At 44.7% G+C, this 19,897-nt stretch overlaps 1 protein-coding gene across 1 annotated transcript; it reads right to left on the bottom strand.

The window, feature by feature from the left end:
• Window positions 1–2,443: 2,443 nt before the first annotated feature.
• LOC149346300 (uncharacterized) lies at window positions 2,444–19,361 on the bottom strand. Its single transcript, XM_089585372.1, has 5 exons — window positions 19,290–19,361; window positions 14,725–14,903; window positions 13,696–13,766; window positions 6,062–6,148; window positions 2,444–2,565 (listed from the first exon to the last, which is right to left on the bottom strand). Exons 1-5 carry the CDS (start codon window positions 19,359–19,361, stop codon window positions 2,444–2,446), a joined length of 531 nt encoding a protein of 176 aa, XP_089441498.1.
• Between the last annotated feature and the right edge of the window lie 536 nt (window positions 19,362–19,897).

Here is a 19,897-nt window from a genome sequence, read left to right as displayed (position 1 = left end):
GGCACTGCCGACGCGCACATATTGCTACTGCTGTCTCGGCAAGTTTGTGTTGCTCGCGCTCTTGTCCACCTTGTTCATGGACGTACCGAGCTCTTAGTGACCAATTTTAGTTGCGAAACCGAACATGTGACCAAAAAAAAACAATGATTGCCCATTTCGAAGGACTTTGCGAGCATGTCTGCCTATGTGCCTTATCCACCAAAAAAGAGCCCGCAAGAGCGGAACAGGGCCCTGCAAGAGTCATTAATACCGACGTGAACCTGGACCTTCTGACCAATCAGAAACGCTGCGTGGAATGCCTTATTCACTGTTTCCACGACTCTTTCGCCTAAACCACGAAGGCTCGCCAGGCCCCAATAACTAAACACCGCACTATCGTCGATAGTGACCAATCACCGCTATGTGAGCCTGCTTTTCTTGTTTCTTCGAAGGAACGTGATGCCATCTGCCGACAAGTTGCCGAAATGCTCCACGATGGCGTCACACAACCATCGACGAGCCTCTGGGCATAACCTGTTGTTCTTGTCGCAAGAGAGACTGCAGCCTACGGTTCTGCGTAGATTACAGACGTCTCAACAACGTTAGCAAAGAGGACGTCTATCCGCTGCAGCTCCCTGGTGACGCCTTAGATCGCCTCCGCCACACCACCTATTTTTCGTCACTCGACTTGCGTAGCGGTTGCTGGCAATTCGATGTCGACGACGTGACGGAGAGACGACGGATGTCGCTGCTCCTGAGGGACAGTACGAATTTAAGGTGCTTTCTTTCAGGGTGTTTTAAGACCCGGACACATTTCAATGTATAATGGACACAGCGCTATCTCGCCTGAAAAGGCAGTCCCTCCTCGTGATTTTCTCCGACGCGTTAGACGAGCAGCTGAAGCGTTTGCGGGCTGTTTTCGGTGAAAGTCGTTCCGTGGGCCTGTCTCTCGATCCTGGAGAGTGCCATTTTGCATTTAGAGAGCTCAAGTTCCTTGGCCTCATCGTGAGCACTCAAGGCGTTAGCCCCGACCCAGACAACAGATAAACGCAGCTTGCGTTGTTCTCTGGGACACTGTGCCTCTTATTTGAGGTTAGTTCAAAACTTCTCCAAGCTCATTCAGCCGGTAACTGGCCTGACGAAGGCGCCGAACATTTCTTCTGGGACCAGGAGCAGGAAAAAAGACTTCAAAGACCTTAAGACCGGCCTCCAATCTGCTGCTATGCTTTACCCCTTCGACGAAGGTGCCAACATGGAACCGCACAGAGATGCCAGCAATGTTGGCCTCGATGCGGTGATTGTATAGTGCCAAGACGGTGTAGAACGCCTGATCACATACACAAGTCGCACATTGTCCCGTTCCGAAGTGAGCTATTCCAGCGTCTGTCTACTGTATGGGTAGCCTCGAAATTTCATCATCCGTAGCTGTGCGGCCGCCCGCTTCGAGTCGGAAGCGATAATTTTTCTTTGTGTTCGCTTGCGAACCTAGAAGATCCATCGGGGTGGCTTGCTGGCTGGAGCCTCTGGCTGCAAGAGTTCGACGTCACAGTGGTGGTAAAGTCGGTACAGGAACATATCGATGCTGCCTGTCTCTTTCGAGCTCCTCTTCCTTGCCCACCGAAAGAGCACGAAGACGATTGTGCTTCGGCATTTGCAAAAACAAATAAAAAAGTGCACAACCTTCGCTGGTATTTGCTGCGTTATAAATCCCAGCGATGCCATTTTATTCCAAATGCCGCGCGGGGAGGTCTACTAAACGCGCTTTCAAAGGTGTATGTTTGGCTTCTATTTTGGAAATCCCAATGACGCTTCATAAAGTATAAAAACTGGGCCTCCCCCGGTGTTGATCCCTTCTGAAACCAAAAAAAAAAAAACCCTTGTGAAACAGCGGGAGACATGTTGACATACTTGCTTCAAGTCCCGGCAGGCGCACAACTGTGTACCTAAGCACCATATTTTTGCATGATCAATGCTAGAGAACTACAAAGGTAACCATTTAGCGTTTTAGTCCTTTGTATGTAACCCTCCGTGGTGTTCTCTGTATTTACAAGCGGGGCTGTACTGTTAGATACGGCCTTTGTTAAAGACAAAGTTTGAAGAATTATTCTGCTTTGAAGGACATTTTCTTCAGACAAGGGCCTTATAATACTTGAACCAGTTGCCAATACTTATGCAAGCTGCGCGTTGTTTGGCCGCTGATGACTCCTGATAACTCAAGAATTCCACATTACTTTCTTCATACTTGTGTAAATTTTTTCTACGCATTACAGGCCCCAACAGGCACCTGTCTACGTGTATTTCTCTCCGGAGCTGCGAAAAATATGCACTGACGTAACAAACCAGAAAAAAAAGGAATGGAAGTCGCAGTTCCGTCTCAAGATGTTTATTTCGTATGCTTAAAAAGAAGTGCGGCACATCTCCTAGTCCACCATAGAGTGAGGCAGGTTTGAACAGTCAATACAACTCATGAACACCGCTTCTTTTTATAAAGGACGTACTTCTGGGGCCCGCAGTACTTTTTAAAAGCGTCCAAGCATTGTCTTGGAACGGAATCCTTGAATTCTCTCTTTACCCACAGTAGGCAATCTGCGAAAAGCAAATAATTTAAATCAATGACAATTGAGCTCACCTTTTTTTTTCACACCACAAATTTAAAACGCACGAGGCAAGGTGATGTTACTGTAAAAATTATTTTACGTGGTTTTAAAATTTTTTGTGGAAGTGTTTGAAACACAAAGCTTATTTCAGTGAGGCCGCTGAATGGCTGTTGCGGGCAAGCAGCCAGTAACATAAAGCGCGGACTGGTTGCCGTGGAGAGGTTTGGGAACAGAACATATCCTGGTCTCCAGTACAACGTCATAAGGATGCTCAACGCGTTTTGTTATGCAGGAAATAAAAAAAAGCTTCAAAACTGAAATTATTGTCTGCGTAAGTTTCCACAAAAGGGCTTGGTTTAGGTTTGGTTAATGGGATTTAACGTCAAAAAGCGACTTAGGCTATGAGAGACGCCGTAGTGAAGGGCTGTGGAAATTTGTCCACGTGTGGTTCTTTACTGTGTACTGACATCGCGCAGTACATGGGGCTTTAGAATTTAGAATTTGCCGTCGAAATTCGGCCCCCGCTGGTGGGATAGTACCCGCGTCCTTAAGGTACCACTGAGCTACCGCGGCGGACCCACGGAACAATACTTCCCAAAGATGAACGTAGTGAGTATCAAAATTGCAGTACAGCCAACCAACTGAAGTCTTTGCGGCATTCGAGTTTCACTCTTTGCAGTGACGGTGATTCACGAGGAAAGTGCTGTCGGGCGCAGTTCTATTCTAGCTTTGAATGAGATTATAGGACAGTTACATTTGCTAGGAGTACCGAGATATGCAAGATATTCCTTGAATATGTTGGCCGCTGGCAGTCTCAATCTAACGTTACCGTGGCAGAGAGTTAGTTAAATTGTTAAGGCATTTAAATGCTTGTGCTTTATATAAAGTTAGGCTCATTAAAATGAAGGACGCGGCGACGAAGAAAGCAGGAGGGTCCCAGAGTAACGACGACATGAAGGCCAGCGATTGCTGTCGGGGAGGAAAATATTCACTTGCGAGCCAAGAACATTCCACCCATGTGAACCACTTTTGTGGCCAAGTATACGAGTACACTTAGTCATTGTAACGTGGAAAAATTTTAGAATGAATTATTGTTGCACCTGACGCACGCAGAAAGGAAAAAATTCAGGAAAGGAGATTATGTTGTTTTTTTTTTTGAAGGCGTACCTGAGGGCTCCCTCTGCATAGTTTGCCGCCGTCTGGGCACGTTCAAACGTGCCCCGAAGGCGATGAAGTAGACGACGCCCCTGCGCCGAACGTTACTATTGGCTGCGCCATCGGCCATTGTCTCCCAGTAGTCTTTGCGAAGTCAAATAACCTTTGGGACACTCTTTTCATGCAGCTAAGAGAGCGAGCGCTTCGCCCATCGCCTCCCCTAACTTTTCGTCCTGAATGCAATGAGAATTCAGAGTCACACCACGCTCTGCACGCTCTCCGCCCTTCGCCACACTGAATCACTAAAATTCTTGCATTGCATCGTCAATTCCTCGGTAAGGCTCTTAGATAGCCACAACATTAACATTAGCTTTGCACCATTATCATCTACAAGAAGTCATTACGAGCTAAATTTGATACCGCATTTTGCACGTACTAATTTGTTCAAATTCAGTTTTTTTCCCCGTTGAATAGAAGCCTGCAATTCTATACCGTGGTCCATTTGTTCATGTCCAGTTCAAAGTTTTATAACTGCCATCGAAGACGCATAATAGCTGAATATTCCTACAGTGTAGTTAACAGTTTCTTTCTTGTTTGATACTTTTTTGCGTCTGGTTTGATTTATTGTAGTGCTCATTTTGTACATTTTGTTGTATTTTGTTACCTTTGTTGCGTATTTTGCATTTTGTGTTTTCCCCACTCCTGCCATTGCGCATATAATTGCGCCGCAGTATGTATAAATAAATAAATCTCTTGGCTCTCTCGCATATTCCGGGCGCCCGCAGATCCGGCGGATGCCGAATGCCGCCCCCACTATGAGTCACTGGTTATCTTTAAATATTACTCCTTCTTTTTACCCTTGCCACCGAAATTCAAGAGAGAGAGAGAGAGTAAAATTCATTTGTCCAAGAGAATTGACCAGGCCTAAACACTGTGGCAGGGCCCCAGGGTTCCGGATGTCTGCATAGGTGCAGCAACTAAGTTCTCGACTCTGGCGGAATTCTCAGCCAGTAAGACAGCCTTGAGTTGTATTGGAAGAAATTTTGGGGAAGCTTGTTGATTAATGAGGAATTTTTTAGTGACAACCTATTTCGTTGTGACCCCGTGGTCGTAGGTAGCCCAACGTCCGCTCCAACGATATCAAGTTAACAAACTGTGTGAAAGACGGATGCACAGCAGCTTAGCAATCTGTACGGTTGCGTAACCAGATGTCAATAGAAAACGTTGTGACAAGGCATTAGCGGAAGTCCTCTGTGTGTGGCCCTTCATATAATGCCGCAAGAAAATCGCTTTGTTCATCTCGCAACCGTTTTGTTCGCACCTAGTGGCGCAGTTGATTGTCCAGATTGGTAGCGGCAAGCGTGGACAGTGAACTTTTCTTGAATAACAGCGCGAACTTGGACGAGGACAGAAGAAAGACACGTGGACGGGCGCTATTACTTGCAAGGGAAAATTTTATTGCTTGGGCAGTGAAAATAAATGGATGGCCACAAAACAATAAAGGAAAACAACACACTCACTCATACGTACTCATCGTTCATACACACACAATCATGAAGGAGCCATACGCTATATCACTTGTATGTCGATAAAAAGTACAATTCTTTAGATGAAAGTGCCAAATAGGGGCTGCTGACAAGATTCTGCTGACCGGGTGATTTGTTTCGCTTGAATGATCTCACGCGTTTGCTGATTTTTGTGTTTACTTATCACAAAAATTTTTGTGTCTTTCTTCTGTCCACGTCTTCGCGCTGCTATTCAGGAAAGTGTCGTACCAACTCACCCAAGCTTCCGCTTTAACGACTGTGAACGCCTTAGGGCACTGGGCAGTCTCTTTAGGGAATAGGTCGTGCTTGATAGGTTATTAATTTACTGCACAAAACCTCTATAATACCTTACATCAGTTTAATGATCTCTTTGTGGCTTCAGATTTAAATCTCATAGAACCCTCCTCTATGCAGACCTCCATACTACTTTATTCTCCCAGATAAGTTCTCTAGCTTTCTAGATGGTCTTTCTCTTTACATGGATTCTTTACCAGAGTCCGTTTTAGAGACTATGTTGTTACTTTTTCTTTTATCTAGCATTTTCTTTTGGTTAATCCTTTGAGACATCCACGTCATTCTAGGGTTTATTGTAAAGAGCCTTATGAAGGTAAAAAGCATCACTCCATTCCTCATTTCTATTCATGATCTGAATGTTCGCTGCACCATGAATGTCGCATTAACGGGACGCTACTGCCAGCATCGGTCAACCAAAAAACATTCCAAGAATGAGCTTTGGATGGTGCAGTTGGTGATCTACCCTTCGATTCGTTTCATGTGACTTACGATCACCGCCGGAAAGTGGGAATCGCCCTAGATAGCAGGTCTTTCCGTCGTAGTAATAACCTTGGGCCGTAGTAGTAATTGCACCATCTGAAAGGCAGAGAAATGTTCACTGCAATGGCTTGCGGCCTAAAGTTCGGGGCACTTCACCAAACACATTATACAAAAGGCGTTTTGTGTGCAAATTGCTGCTGTATTTGTAGTTTTATAATTTGCTTTTTTGAATTCATGTGTTTCATGAGCCAGCAGGAGGTCAGAGCCATGTCAATGGAGTCCAGTGAATTAAGGTAAACGTCGTTAAGCTCACTTCGGTGGGGAAACTGTTTCAAGAAGGATTTCTGCCGGAGTCATGCACAGTTGGCCTCATAACCGAGCGTCATGTGTAACCCAATAAAAAGCATGAATAATCAATTTCACTTCGTAGTTTGATATGACCAGCCTGGGATAACTGCTATTTGAAGAAGCTACGCATGTAATCAGCCCTATTTTCGAATTAACTGCCGCAAACTGGCTTTGCCTCTCCTCTTTCAGCACACGAAATGCCAATCTGGAAACAAACCATCATTCGTTGTCATAATAAATGTGCAGCGCAAGCTCAAAAGAAAACGGGGTGAGGTAGAGGCTGCGAGAAAGAAATCACCATACGTACAAATTAGAATACAAATTGTCGCAGTGGAAGAGCATTCAGTACAAAAGAACTATAATACGAAAGAAGTGAAAGGAAAAGTAAAGGACCTGAAAAAATTAGCTGAGGCTTAGCTCTGGTTAAATCGCGCAAGTTCCGTAAGCAGCGCTGGGCACGGTGGAGCGCGGCTGAAACGGTTGCTATGGCAACGACGCTTCATCTGTTTGACCTCGCTGCGGCTAAAGGTCAACCGTGGCCGCCACCGGGAGCTACGCGACGGCTCGGAACCTGGCGCAGTATTGTTGCTTTTTATTTTTATTTTAAATATTTCACTTTCTTTTCATTTTATTGGTTATTCCTGTTTCTTTCCTTATATTTATTTATTTCGTTGTTATTTTTTGTCCTTTTCTAATGTTTTTATTTTTATTTTCGTATTGTCGTTTTTATTTCTTTTTCTTCTATTTATGAGACCCATGGATTCACAACATGAACCTTTTTTTCATGCTTAAACCCTGAGCCTTTGTGGCGTTTTCACAGGGTTTTCGCTACTTTTGTGTGGGATTCGTCTTTTGAATCCACGAGGCGTGACAACCTTTTTCGGCCTGTAAGCGCTGTGGCCTTGGTCTACTTCACCTGTATGTCCGACAGATAGTGTCACGTTTCATGTTTTTCCGTGACACTACACAACCAATAGTACGTTCTTTCCTGCAAACAAATTTAGTTCATGTTTTACCCAACCTCATTGTGTCTTCCAATGTTTGTGACCGTCCGTGTTTGTGGGGCGTAATGCAAGAGGTGTATTTGGCTGTCCGTTTCCTACTTGTTCGTTTTTCTCTTGAGTTCCTTTTTTTAGTGTCGAAGAAAAAGTTGTATAAGGATTTGATTAGTATGCTCTTCCCTCCGCCCATATACCGCTCTCTGTATTTTGGTTTACCTGGGCATGACGTACTCAAAAGAGTACGTAAGATGCCAGTCTCGCCGTGTACAAAGACCTTTTTCTTTAGGTAACACACCGGTACGTTGCCCGTTAGAACATGGTTAGAGAAAAAGGGTATTTTTGTGTCTACCGTTAATTGCCGCCTTTGTGATGAACCAGATACAATTGAGCATTGTTTCATCAGTTGCAAAGATGCAGTACTCTTCTGGGATATCCTGCAACGCACATTTAAAAAAAGAATTCATCTGACTCCAAATTCTGTTCGTTATCTCACTGCGCTGCCATTTGTTGATGAACCCCTGGACATGTTCTTTCTGATTGGACTGCACAGCCTCTGGAAAACCCGCATGATGGACAGACACTGTGAACCTGTTGTGTCTAAGGATCACTTCAGTCGAATGGTTGTTCATCTAAGAGACGTGTATGCCCAGACTGAGTACGAACCGGAGTGGCACTCACTATTAGTGATGTGCTCTGCATTGCCCCTTTTCTAGTGCATGGTCTTTTCAATATGTATTGTTTAACACTGTTTTCATAATGGCTTGTATATAGTTCATGTACATAGAACATTACATCACTGTAATAAATACCATGTTGAAGAAAAAAAAGCCTTTGTGGCGGAGCGCTAGCGTCTCCACCTCAAATGCCAAAGGCCGTGGTTCGATTTCGAGCCTCGACAAAGTTTTTTTTTTTTTTTTAAGTAGTGGCGGTCCTGCCGCCTGGTGGAGCGCGGCTGAAACGGTTGCTATGGCAACAGCGCTCCATCTGTTCGACCTCGCTGCGGCTAAAGGTCAACCGTGGCCACCGCCGGGAGCTACGCGACGGCTCGAAACCTGGCGCAGTATTGCTTGCGCAATAAAAATGAAGCCTGGTCAGCTGACTGTCTGTTGCCTATATGAACTTAGTAAGCTAATAGTTAATACAGTCGCTACAATCATCAATTTCAATAAACCAATTGATTAGTCTGGCTTTCGTAAAGAATGCTCGACAGTAGACCACATTCGCATTATCAATCAGGTGGTAGACAAATGGGCGCAATAAAGCAAACCCCGACCTATTGCCTTCGTAGATTACGAGAAACCATCTGACCCAGTCGAACGGGCAGCAGTCATGAAGGCATTGAAGAATCAGAGCTTCAAATGGCCTTATGTAAAAGTCCGGGAAGATATCTAGAACGATTGCGCAGCTGCTACTGCCCTCTGTAAAGTAAGCAATAAAATTTCAATAATGAAATGAAGGGTGTCTTCACAGGCTCTTCTTCCGGAATGTTTTTCTGTTTTTCCGGAATGTTTTTCACAGGCTGTTTAAATGGATGTTTGGCCGGTTGACGGGGTTTAACGTCCCAAAGCGACTATGGCTTTGAGGGACGCCGTATTCAAGGGCTCCGAAAATTACGACCCCCTTGGGTTCTTTAACGTGCACTGACATTCTATTGTGCACGACGCTCTAGAATCTAGCCTCCATCGAAATTCGATCACCGTGGCCAGGATTGAACCCGCGTCTTTCGGGCCAGCAGTCGAGCACCACACCTCCGGGCCACCGCGGCGGCAAAAAAAAGTGAATGAAGGACACCCTCGTAATATGCGATTCGCTGACGCAATTGTTTACCTAAGTGACACAGGAGACGTACTCCAAAATGTGACAATAGGCCTTATGCAAAATTGCTGCCATCTATAGGAGAAAAGAAGAACCAGTGGAAAGTCGCCATGTTGTAGGATGACTGAGGCTTGTTCCGCCTCTGCGCTCTGGATATATGCGTGCCCTGCGTTAGCTTCCTTACTGCTGTGCTGGCTCAAAAATCTTATTTCCGGTCACTTGAGCCTGTAAGAATGACTGAATGGTCAGTCGACCTGTTTCTGCTGCCCAAATTTCCAAATGACTTCGCAGACACTTAATACGCGTCCAAAACACTTTCCAAACGCCACCGGGTACGGAGCTACAAGTTTTTCACGGAGTCCTACGTCAGTTTGCCGACGCTGAATACCAAGAAATGTACGAAGCAAGTGTAATTTTCGTTTGAGTAAGCTTTTATTTGGGTCGATACTTTTGCGAACGGACGTGCCGCTTGAATTGCTGTTGTGGTAGCGTTTTCTGTGTGTTGCGTCGGCGCCGAAAGCAAACGATAGTGAACTTCAAGCTCATGTTGGTAGTGTCGAAAAAAGTGGCCTCTCAACATGTGACGCCTTTCATTTTCCTTGAAAAGTTCATACAGCATTTTTTTGTTTGCCCTGGTGCTCTAGTGCCTTAGAGACCCTAGTTTGCCCTAGTGCCCTAGACAGAGAGAGAAAACACTTTATTATTCTTACCGGGCACATAGACCCCTAGGTACCCGCACGACCCCACTACACAAGTGTTTACCATTCTTGGACTACCGCCTTTAAAAACGTAGCCCGTGAATGCAGCAGTGTCTATGGTTTTACCATGACGAGAAATCAGTTATGCACTGAGCTTGTTGGAGAATTCTACACGCGTTATGCATTCTCGCTACTAGTTGGAACTATGGTACCGCTTGAGCGCCTTCCCTTACGGTCCTTTCTTTTTTTTTACACAACACAAGGTTTCGTGGAAACCGGCCGGTTAAGTGAAATCGCTAAAGGCATGCAAGCCGTCGCTCCACAAAGTAGGCACCTTTCGTTGGTCTAACAGAAACGATTGACTGACTTGCAGAGCACAAACGTTCCGTGCCACGGGCACTTGACCCTTGCTAGTGTTTCCGTCGAAACAAATGTTCGCACTAAAAACTAACCCGTGTAACCGCTGCGGCGGAAAACGCAAGTAGCGACGGTTCTCACAAAACGCGACCCGTACCACTGAACAGCTGATCACGATTACTCTTGCGAGGCCGATAATCGCAGCACTTCAAGGGCAATCGCAGGAGAAAGCTTTTTTGTAGTATTTTTTTCGTGCCTACAAAACTTATTTCTAATTTCATTGGCCACATGGCGATAACGAAATGTGTTGCGCGATGTCTCCACATATATAGCGACGGTTCTGCAACATTTGTGCCGCGGATGTCGTGGATCGCAGTCCAAAAATAGGAATGCGCTCAAATCAAGCGCTCTTGCCTGTCTTCCCTGTCGTCTTTGTGACCCTTCTGCGTACAGCAAGGCACTAAGCAATATGTGGGCATCTTGAGGACGGTGAAACTTTAGCGCGCGCGATGAGCGTGTAGCAGTACGTGCTGTGAATCCGGCGGCTATCCTCCAACATGGCGGATCGCGCGCGGCGACCGCTAGATGGCAGTGCATTTCGCATAAGGTCTATTGAAGCGCACCAGAATGGTGGGTCTGAAAATCAATATGCAGTAAATGAAAGCAAAGTTAAACCGTCTCAAAAGGGGACAGCAGGTCACATTTGACAGAGAGATGCTAGAAATGGTTAGGGAATACGTTTACAGTGGGCCTGAAGATTATTATGTTGTAATAATAATAATGTATGAAAATTAATATTAAAGTTAAGTTCAAGATATAATAATTACAATAAATATATTAAAATGCATTATTATAATAAATTTAGTATGCTCTATTAATATGCTGCGTAGTCAGCCTCATGATGATAACGGTGATGATAATGGAGACGCTCAGGCTTCAACAATGAATTCATGATAGGGAAAGAGCACAATTATAGAAAAAAGTGGTAGCGCACAGTTCTAGAATAAAGACGGAAACAATTGTGCCTTTTTTTCCAATTCTTGCTGGAAACTGAAGCACCTGTGAAATAGAGTGTACAAACTGTAATATGAGTGGAAGATATGGCTTGCTGAACGATGCTGCTCAGTGAACGTCTAGATTTGCCTTCCTGAATGTAGAAAGGTCGAAAAAATTATTAGAGCTAAGAGGAGAGTTAATTTAGCAATGATCGATGTTGTTGATCTTGTAGCCTTCTAATGGTTCGGTGATCCGGCGACACGTTGCGGAACAGACAAGACACTTCTTCGGGACTACGTGGTTTATTCACGAGCGCTCAACAGCGACCTCTCTCCGAGCCCTCTCTCCGACCTCGCTCGGTCTCCGCTGCGGTGCCGGCCGGTCTCTCCGGACTCCCTTGAGCTCCCATCTCCAAGTCCCCCCCGGTCCGATCTCCGCCGGTCTCCCCCGGTCCAATGTCTGATCTCTCCCTTTTCGCGCCAAAAACTCGCCCTTAAATGCACTTTCCCAGCATTCTGGGGCCCATTTTTGTAACCAATAGGAAATGCGCTTGTCAGAGCCAATCAGAAGAATTTCGTTCAAACTAAAGGAGCCAATAGCACGCCGGTGCTCACGGGCTTGTTGTTTACGCGACCACCGCGCGAATTCCACGAAGACGTTACGTATTTCCGTTTGGTTACAGCACCGACACACACAAATACACAAAAACACCAGCGGCGGCACAGGGAGGGCAAACTCAGGGAGGGCAAATTCATCCCGAACCGCGCTCACTGCCCTGGTCGCGCTCTCCCCCCTTCGCCGCTCGTCTTTGGGGCATCCCGTCCGTCACGCGGTCTGCAGTTGAAAGGAATAAATTTACACGCGACTCCTCTCGACGCCCCAGGGGTCCGCGCGTCGGCTTCGTTTTGCGGTTCGAACGCTACCCTGCAGGGCCTCGTGTTCCCGCAGCCGGCTACGGTGCGGTCCGCTAACCGCCATTCTTGGATGCACTTTACCCCATTTGTTTAAAACAAACCCATTCCAACGGCGCAGCGGTGGCGGCCGCTTGAGGAGCCCCGAAAAACAGCCAACACACACAAAGCCAAACGGGCCAAGCTACCGGCTTCGGGGTGCGTGCGCGATGGGTCCCTGAGCCGCAACCCGGCAACTCAACTAGGAGTATGGCAACTTCAGTTACAAGCACGTATGACACGGTTCAATCAAAGCATAAAGCCGTACACCATCTTCATCATGATTAGCCTGACTACGCTCACTGCAGGGTAAATGCCTCTCTCATGTCTCTCCAATTAACCCTGTCCTTCGCCAGATGCAGCCATCATATCCCCGCAAACTTCTTAACCTCTTCCACCCACCTACTTTTCTGTCGCCCCCTGCTACGCTTGTTTTCTCTTCGAATTCGTTCCGTTACCCTGAAGGACCAGCGGTTATCCTGACTTCGCATTGCATGCCCTGCCCAAGCCCATTTCTTCCTCTTGATTTTGACCAGGATCCCATTAACCCGCGTTTTTTTTCCATCACCCACTCCGCCCGCTTCCGATCTCTAAACGTTACACTTATCATTTTTCTCATCATAGCTCGCTGTGTTGTCCTTAACTTAAGCTGAACCCAGTTTGTTAGCCTCTATGTTTCGGCTCCATAGGTGAGTACCGGTAAGATACCGCTGTTGCATACTTTTATCTTGAGGGGCATAACACTAACTTGAGAGTTATTACCTGAAAAAATATTTTTGTCCTCTATCATCTCTTGTTTCAGCTGAAATGGGACGCGTACTGAGCACGTGCTGCCGTAGAAGCATGACTTTATGTTTTTAAATATTTTAACCTTTACTTTAAAACAAGACTTTAAATAATCAGCCCTCAGCATCACAAACCTGAAAAACCGAGTTGCTGTCCGAACGTCTGCGCGTTTCACGTGAACTGACGAAGCTAATCGCTAGCCTGTGACGGAGCAGCGCAAAACATCGGGACTAGAGGCAAGCGCGAATAGAAGAAGATTCTTAAATCAGAGTGGAAACATCAAGCCCAACTCTACAAGGACTGCCTTCGCCTGCGTCTATTCAGCGACTGGCGCCAATGGCGCTTGTCTCTTGTCCCGGTGTTTTGCACTGTTTCGTAACAAATGAGTAACCAACATGCCCAAGCTGCTGTCCTGGCTAGTCAGTAGTGAACACATTGTTTAAATATAAGAAAGATGTTATACTCTTACAGGCCGCAAAGAGGATCAAACTGTGGTCAAATGCTCTGAAGGTTTCAACCGCTGGTGCACAATAATGAATAGAAAGAAGAGCATCATTGATGTCAATTTTATGCTCAGGAATGCATCCCACAAAATTCAAACCCTCCAGTAAAAGCAAACTTTCAACCAAAATGTGTTGCAAGACACTCAATAGGAATAAGAATTGCTGGGGGCCTGCGAAATAAAAACTCACCTTTGCATGGTGCAAAACCAAACTTCAAAGATTCTGTCGTAGTAAGGTTCTGACAGTAGCTCACGTCATATCTAAAGAAAACAATAAGCACGGCATTGTAGTAAAAGAAACTACTACCACACCTTTCCACCGAAAAGCGTTGCTAGAGTCAACCGCCACGAACTCTCCAAGAGGCGTGCCAAGCACAAATAGGTGCGCAGATATTTTGCAAGATTTTTCTCACACTATCATCCTTCCCTGTGTGATATAAAAATACGTCACGAAATAACTGCACTTCATTTATTACAAGCAGCACCGGGCATGTTTCGACGTTCTCTTCTACATCGGCTTTTCAGTGCCTGCTTTTCAAAAATATATTTTTTTTTCATCAAGTGGTTTGGGTAGTTGTTACCAACTCGCAAAATCTTTGTCTAGACATAGTTTACACACATTTTTAAGCTGCATGTAGACGCATGTAATGTTTTATGACAGCATGAACATTTTTTCACTTATAACGCTTCATCGCCTGCACTAACTCGAAGAATGCCAAGGCACTCCCGCGCCAAAGAACTGCACTTTAAATTATGAAGCAGTAAGTGGGATTTCTTTAGTAGGTGTTATCCACGAAGGTATTTATTTAGTAAGGATGCTTCAAAGTATTTCGCAACACAGCGCATCGTATGCTGTCTCAGGAAGGCAAAAATTACAGCAAAGCTGATGTCAGCATTTGGACTGCAGGGCCCTGCTTCAACGAACCTGGAGTGGAATCTAAAAAATCCGGTAGATTAAAAGTGTTCCTCCTCAAGAATAAAAGTTTAAAATTTGATCATCAATCTTACCAGTTTGCTTTAGTGGCGAATTTTCTCTTTCACATGATGCTTGTTTCTTTGGTAGGCTGCGCATCTTCGTGTTCTCATCTCTTTTTTCTTATGAATGCAATATGCCTGTGCCATATGCTTTTTAGGTTCTTTTCATCGTCATGCATTTAGGCGACTGCCAATTCTGTTTCTCACAAAGGTAATAAGATATATCAATAACCGTCCAACGTACCCTGGCTTCCCGCGTTGGCCTTTATAATGATAAACGAAAATGGAGAATAGGTCTTCCGGTTCATAGGCCACTCGAGTGCAGGTCAAGCATTTCTCTCTAGGATCATCAATGGAACTGTAGAGTGCACCATCGTCGTCCAGAACTTCAACCACGTCCAAAAGAAGGGCAGTATTCTGCTCCTAGAAAAGAAAGTTGCAAAAGTCAAGCGTTTCCTTGCGTCTTTCTCGAGAAAAACATTTAGCAGAAGTCTGGAAACGGAAAAAGTTGTCTTCACGCAAACTTGTACACTCCAATTATAAACGGTAAAAACGATGCAATTCTGAATTTGAACCGCGGCCGCACAGGTGGCCATAAACTCTTTAAGGTTTGAAAAAATGCGCAGCTCCAATGTGAAACAGGTGGATGAGGTGATGGAGTGTCAGCTATTTCTTAAGTAACGTTGAAATATAACCTTCTACTAAGGTAGTGTTTTCAAATTAAAGCATCCGCACTCAAGGTAAAATTCGTATCATAGCATTGACTGTAACATAAAGGTGGATGTCGGTATTGCCCATTGTAACATTCGAAAGTTCGGGCACAACAAAGACAATATTTATAAGACCTTTACAATTTGCAGAGATAATTACTTGAAAAAGATTACTTTTTTCAAATACTAGAAGAATGCTTTTGTCACCGAAGCATACTGCGCGAAACTAAGTTGTATTAGTAATTTTTACAGCATGAGTCTCTTGAGTTTCACCTCCGAAACGCTCAAAATATTGAAAATTCGGTGCACTTGTTGGCGAATCCTTGCATTTTGGTCTTAGGTGGGGGTTCCCATAGGGAGTACGCATATTATCAACACAAAAATAAGGGAGAACAATGAGCTTCTCTTCCTGAGTGTAGTTACTCCGCTGGGCGTGCTTGACACGATCCTCCTTGAAATTTCAGAATTGCATCGTTGTGATTACAGGAGGGATATGGCTAGTAGTTCCGCTGCTCTGCTGTCGATAAAAATGCTACAAGGCAGATTCACCTACCCATTGATGAAATTCTGAGCGCTGTTGAGTGTCCATAGTTGTAACCTTTTGGGAACCTAATAAAATGGTGAGCTCAAACTTCAAGTGAACAAACACAAATTTGTTGCGCATTATTTTCTCGCGTACATGTTGCGGTGATGAATATCTGATATTTAAACAGTGGAAAGCCGAAGCATTCTGTTTCACAAGAGTTCTCTTTTAAGTGTTAGCGCTCCGTGCACTACATGGAATACATTCGCTACAGCTGCAGCGAAGTGCGTGTCTATATCTGCCAGCTTGTATGTTTATAACATATTGGTGGCAAATATGCGGAAAAGGCTTAGCAATAAGGCTTTGCATAGCAGATGTTGGTGGCATGCGAGAAGCACCACATTTGTACAACTCCTCATTATGTGTCTCACTGATTATTTAGTAACTGAAACGTTACTGTAAAACAAATAAATTAATATTAACTGTGCGGCTCATTTTTCCTCTCCCCAAAATTTAAAACATTTTTTGTTTCGAAGCCTCCTCACAAATAAAACACACGTGTACAGTGGCGATGTAACCTGGTTGGTTTATTAGGAGTAGGACAAAGAACACGGGCAGCACTCAATGCGCGTGTTGTCGGTCTTTTCAGCCGTTCGTGTTTTTTTCCTGCTTTGGATGTTATTAGCAACTATGCGATACAGGCTCCCGCAGAAATGCAGACTGTGAATGACTTCATTGGCACAAACTCTTAGGAGCCTATTTCGAATAAACGTTTCGGCTCTTGTACTGTTTCCAGAACAACGGTGTTTCAGCGTTTGTTGCGGGCGTTTGTCCTTCGACATGGAGAATAAAGAGCGTTAAATTATACGGAAACGTCATCATCAGTACCGGATAGCGAACGGCCTCTGGTAATGAGAAATATAATATTCAAAGTTAAAATAATGGAATGACTGTAACATAAAAAGAGCCACCGAACAAAGTCCGCTAATGAGATAAATTGTCTCTCTTATTTATTTGATTTCGCTTCAGTGGTCTCTTATTTGCTTATTCACTGTAATGTACTACAGTTTTACTTATTTACTCTTATGTACTTTGTTTACTTATTTAGTGTTATGTACTTTTATTTACTTATTTACTCTTATTTAGATACAACGGTTTCTGTTAATTATTTACGCTGTTTTCTACCTTCACGAATGTCTCTGAGGCTTCACATCCACTTGCCGACATTGTGTTTTAGAGACTAATAGTGCTTTTCGCACATGGACGGAAGTTGATGAAGACGACGTGTGATGCACACTGAGATACCTAGGCGAATCCTACAGCGTGGGCATGTGCCCTCTTTACTGAGGTAAACCACAATAACACAGCGTGAAAGTGTAGCAGTTTAACATAAGGCATGATATGATACTTGGCGCGAGGGGGCGCTATGCTGTGCAGCACCGGCCTCTTGAATGGGTGCCGGTTCTTGACGCATGTGTATGTCTCCCGCGGAATTTTGATGCGCAGGTGAAGTGCAGTGTAGGAAAACAAGAGAATGCATTTATGCATTTAGGAATAGTATATACGTGAGCAAAGCATTTTGTACCTTAGCGGATATGAGTTCCACGCAATAAAGAAAACAAATTGTGGCGATAGCATAGTGCTGCTGCGCCGTGGCCGGTGGAGCTTGTCTGATCGAGATGTTACGGGTTCGAAACCCAATCACGGCAATGTTTATTTTATTTCTCCATGCGCCTAAGAGGCGTCAGCCCAATATCAAGTTTTTCAGGATTGATAGTAAAGTAGCGCGTTCGTACAAAAATGCTCACTTACTTGCCAACATCAAAAAAGCGATTTTTTTAGGAGTATGCCTTAGGCTATAGACTTTCGCCTCTCGTTTTGCACTGGCGCATTTTGATACACAGCTGGTTGGCAGGGTAAGGGGGAAAATACAGGTTAGGTGAATGAGACACTTGGGAAAGATGAAGAGAACTAAATAATAAAGTCCATTCTCAATGCTTGTGAACCGTGTGCTTCGCTAACAGTGGCCGCTGAACGCTTTTGCGTATTCATCTCGTCGCCGAGATTTATTCCTTGCACTATCTAAGATTCCTTCCGACGTGTTCATGTTTCTGTTTTATACCTGGCATGTCTCTCTATACTCTACTTCTTACACAATTCGCGGAGGGTAAAACCAGTCCTAGTGGACTTTTGCAGCCCATGCTGCCTGTTTGCTCCCCCCAAGCATTTGTAATTAGCATTTGTTATGTTACACACAGCACCAAACAGTTTGACTGGATTCCTATAGGAACTTTCAGCCCGAGATTACTTGCCGGCGCAGTACATTTATTCTGTGTTTGCTCGAAGAGCGAAATTAATGACTGGATCGCCAAGCCATCAGTTAGTTTCCCGGCAGCGCGCCACTTTCTTCTGGAGAGGTTTGCTCTAAGTTAGAGCTGCTGATGCTGCAGCTGCAGCTTCCGACAGGTAATTGTCGCCTCCCCTGCTAGACTGTGCTGACCGTCTTTGAATTATAAGTAACGGTGTAAAACTTCGGCCTGAAACTATTCACTAACATTCGGCAGTGACTTACTATTATTTACTTGAAACTAAGCTAGCCTGATACGTTTCTCTCTAAATTTCTGAATTGGAATCGGCATGCCGAAGCAAAGTAAAAGAAGCGATGGTTGAAGCAAAAGAAACCGCTGCTCTTATAAATAACAGCAAGACCTTTTTAACGGCATCTTTCCACTCTGAGCAATGATGTATAGCTGGTTCTGCTTCGACAGCGCAGAAAATTGATAGAGGGCGAGAGCGGCCCCGCCCTGTTCCTGCCGATACTTGGCACTATAATAGAAGTTAGAAAGGCTTCACTGCAGAGCTTACTAGAAAAACCCCTAGGCTCTTCACTTTTGATAGTGTTTTGTTGGCGTCAGTCGTGCTGCCATTGTTAATACCGGTCAGATATGAGTTGGCAATTTGTCCCGTTCATGCCAACAAAAACTGACGGGACGTCGTGCTAAACTAAACAGTCAGATTAAAATAAAGCACTAGAAGACCACGTAATAGCTCTATGAAGATGTAGACACAGGAAGCGTTTGAAACTTTGACCGTCGATACTGGGGGATACAGCTTCTTTATATACAGACAAACCACGCGAGAAAGCGGAGCTCCACTGGAAAAGCCGTCTTCTAGATGCGCTGCCAAGGAGTGCTACGGGATAAGGGCTGCAGCTATGGCCACTCAAATGGCCGTATCACGTAAAAGTCTATGGCCAGCCAAGGTAGATGCTCAATAAAAATTTAGCGATCCACAGTTGCATACCCAGAGAAGGCTAAGGAAGGATAGTTACCGCATGAGGAAGCGTGTAGTGGACATCTACTCCAATTCAAAGTTTTGCCTGATTTCGTTCATTGGTTTTTGGTGTTCGTCGCAGTTTCATCTCGTGTGCATCTTTGTGCCTCGGAATAAGAGACTGCGGGCCTGAAGCAGTAGCATACTATGACTTTAGAATGTAACAACAACGACTAAATGCTTTGACAAATTGTTCAAATCTCGTGACCGTGAATTTCTACCCTTTGAAGAGTCCATACTCACCGATATCTCGTCTCCGATGGCAGTCGAGGCAACAAAGGCGAGGACCAGTACTGAGGTAAATTGAAGAGCCATTTCGTGAAACCAGAGGATATGGCTGCTCTTCGCTCTGCATTCGCCGTCATTTTTATATATATACACAGCCGAACCGTTTGGACACAGAACAGTTTAATCACTCTTGCCTCTTTATGATGACATTTTGCGGGGATTGACCGCAGCACCTCAAACAACGGTTATTTCTGGAAGGGAACAAAATGAATACCCAATGCTATTTGATTTTGCCTGGATAAACATCCTTTCAATGTCGTTAACTCTAGCCGTGCCCGGCGCATGCAGCCATTGTACACTGGAAAAGCCTGCACGTCCGTTCAAGGCTTTGCACTGCACGGAAAGCAGCTGCATAAGCGCAAGTTATTGATGACAAAACTGTGGAAATAGAAACTTTCAGGTTAATTTTCTCAGTTTTTTTCAGCTATTTCTTTGGTCATACATACGAATTGCCCGCCAGGCAGAACATACCTGCGAGGCACAATTTCTCGTGTAACGCATGGGACCTCAGACCAACCGATGTCGATTTACTACGAAACTACTTATCGAATGTGAGTAAGGGA

The sequence above is a fragment of the Amblyomma mixtum genome, chromosome 4, assembly GCF_055824585.1.
Source record: "Amblyomma mixtum isolate Tamu chromosome 4, ASM5582458v1, whole genome shotgun sequence".
NCBI lineage: Eukaryota > Metazoa > Arthropoda > Arachnida > Ixodida > Ixodidae > Amblyomma > Amblyomma mixtum.
The sequence above is the reverse complement of the archived record's forward strand: the minus strand, read 5'-3'. Positions and strand labels throughout refer to the sequence as shown.

Excerpts from the sequence above, each read along its gene's own strand:
- LOC149346300 (XM_089585372.1), bottom strand. The coding sequence starts at position 19,361 with ATGGCTCTTCAATTTACCTCAGTACTGGTCCTCGCCTTTGTTGCCTCG. Across the intron at positions 13,767-14,724 it reads GGCCAACGCGGGAAGCCAGG|ATATGACGTGAGCTACTGTC; the intron begins GTACGTTGGACG and ends TGTTTTCTTTAG. Across the intron at positions 2,566-6,061 it reads CCCACTTTCCGGCGGTGATC|ATTGCCTACTGTGGGTAAAG; the intron begins GTAAGTCACATG and ends TGCTTTTCGCAG.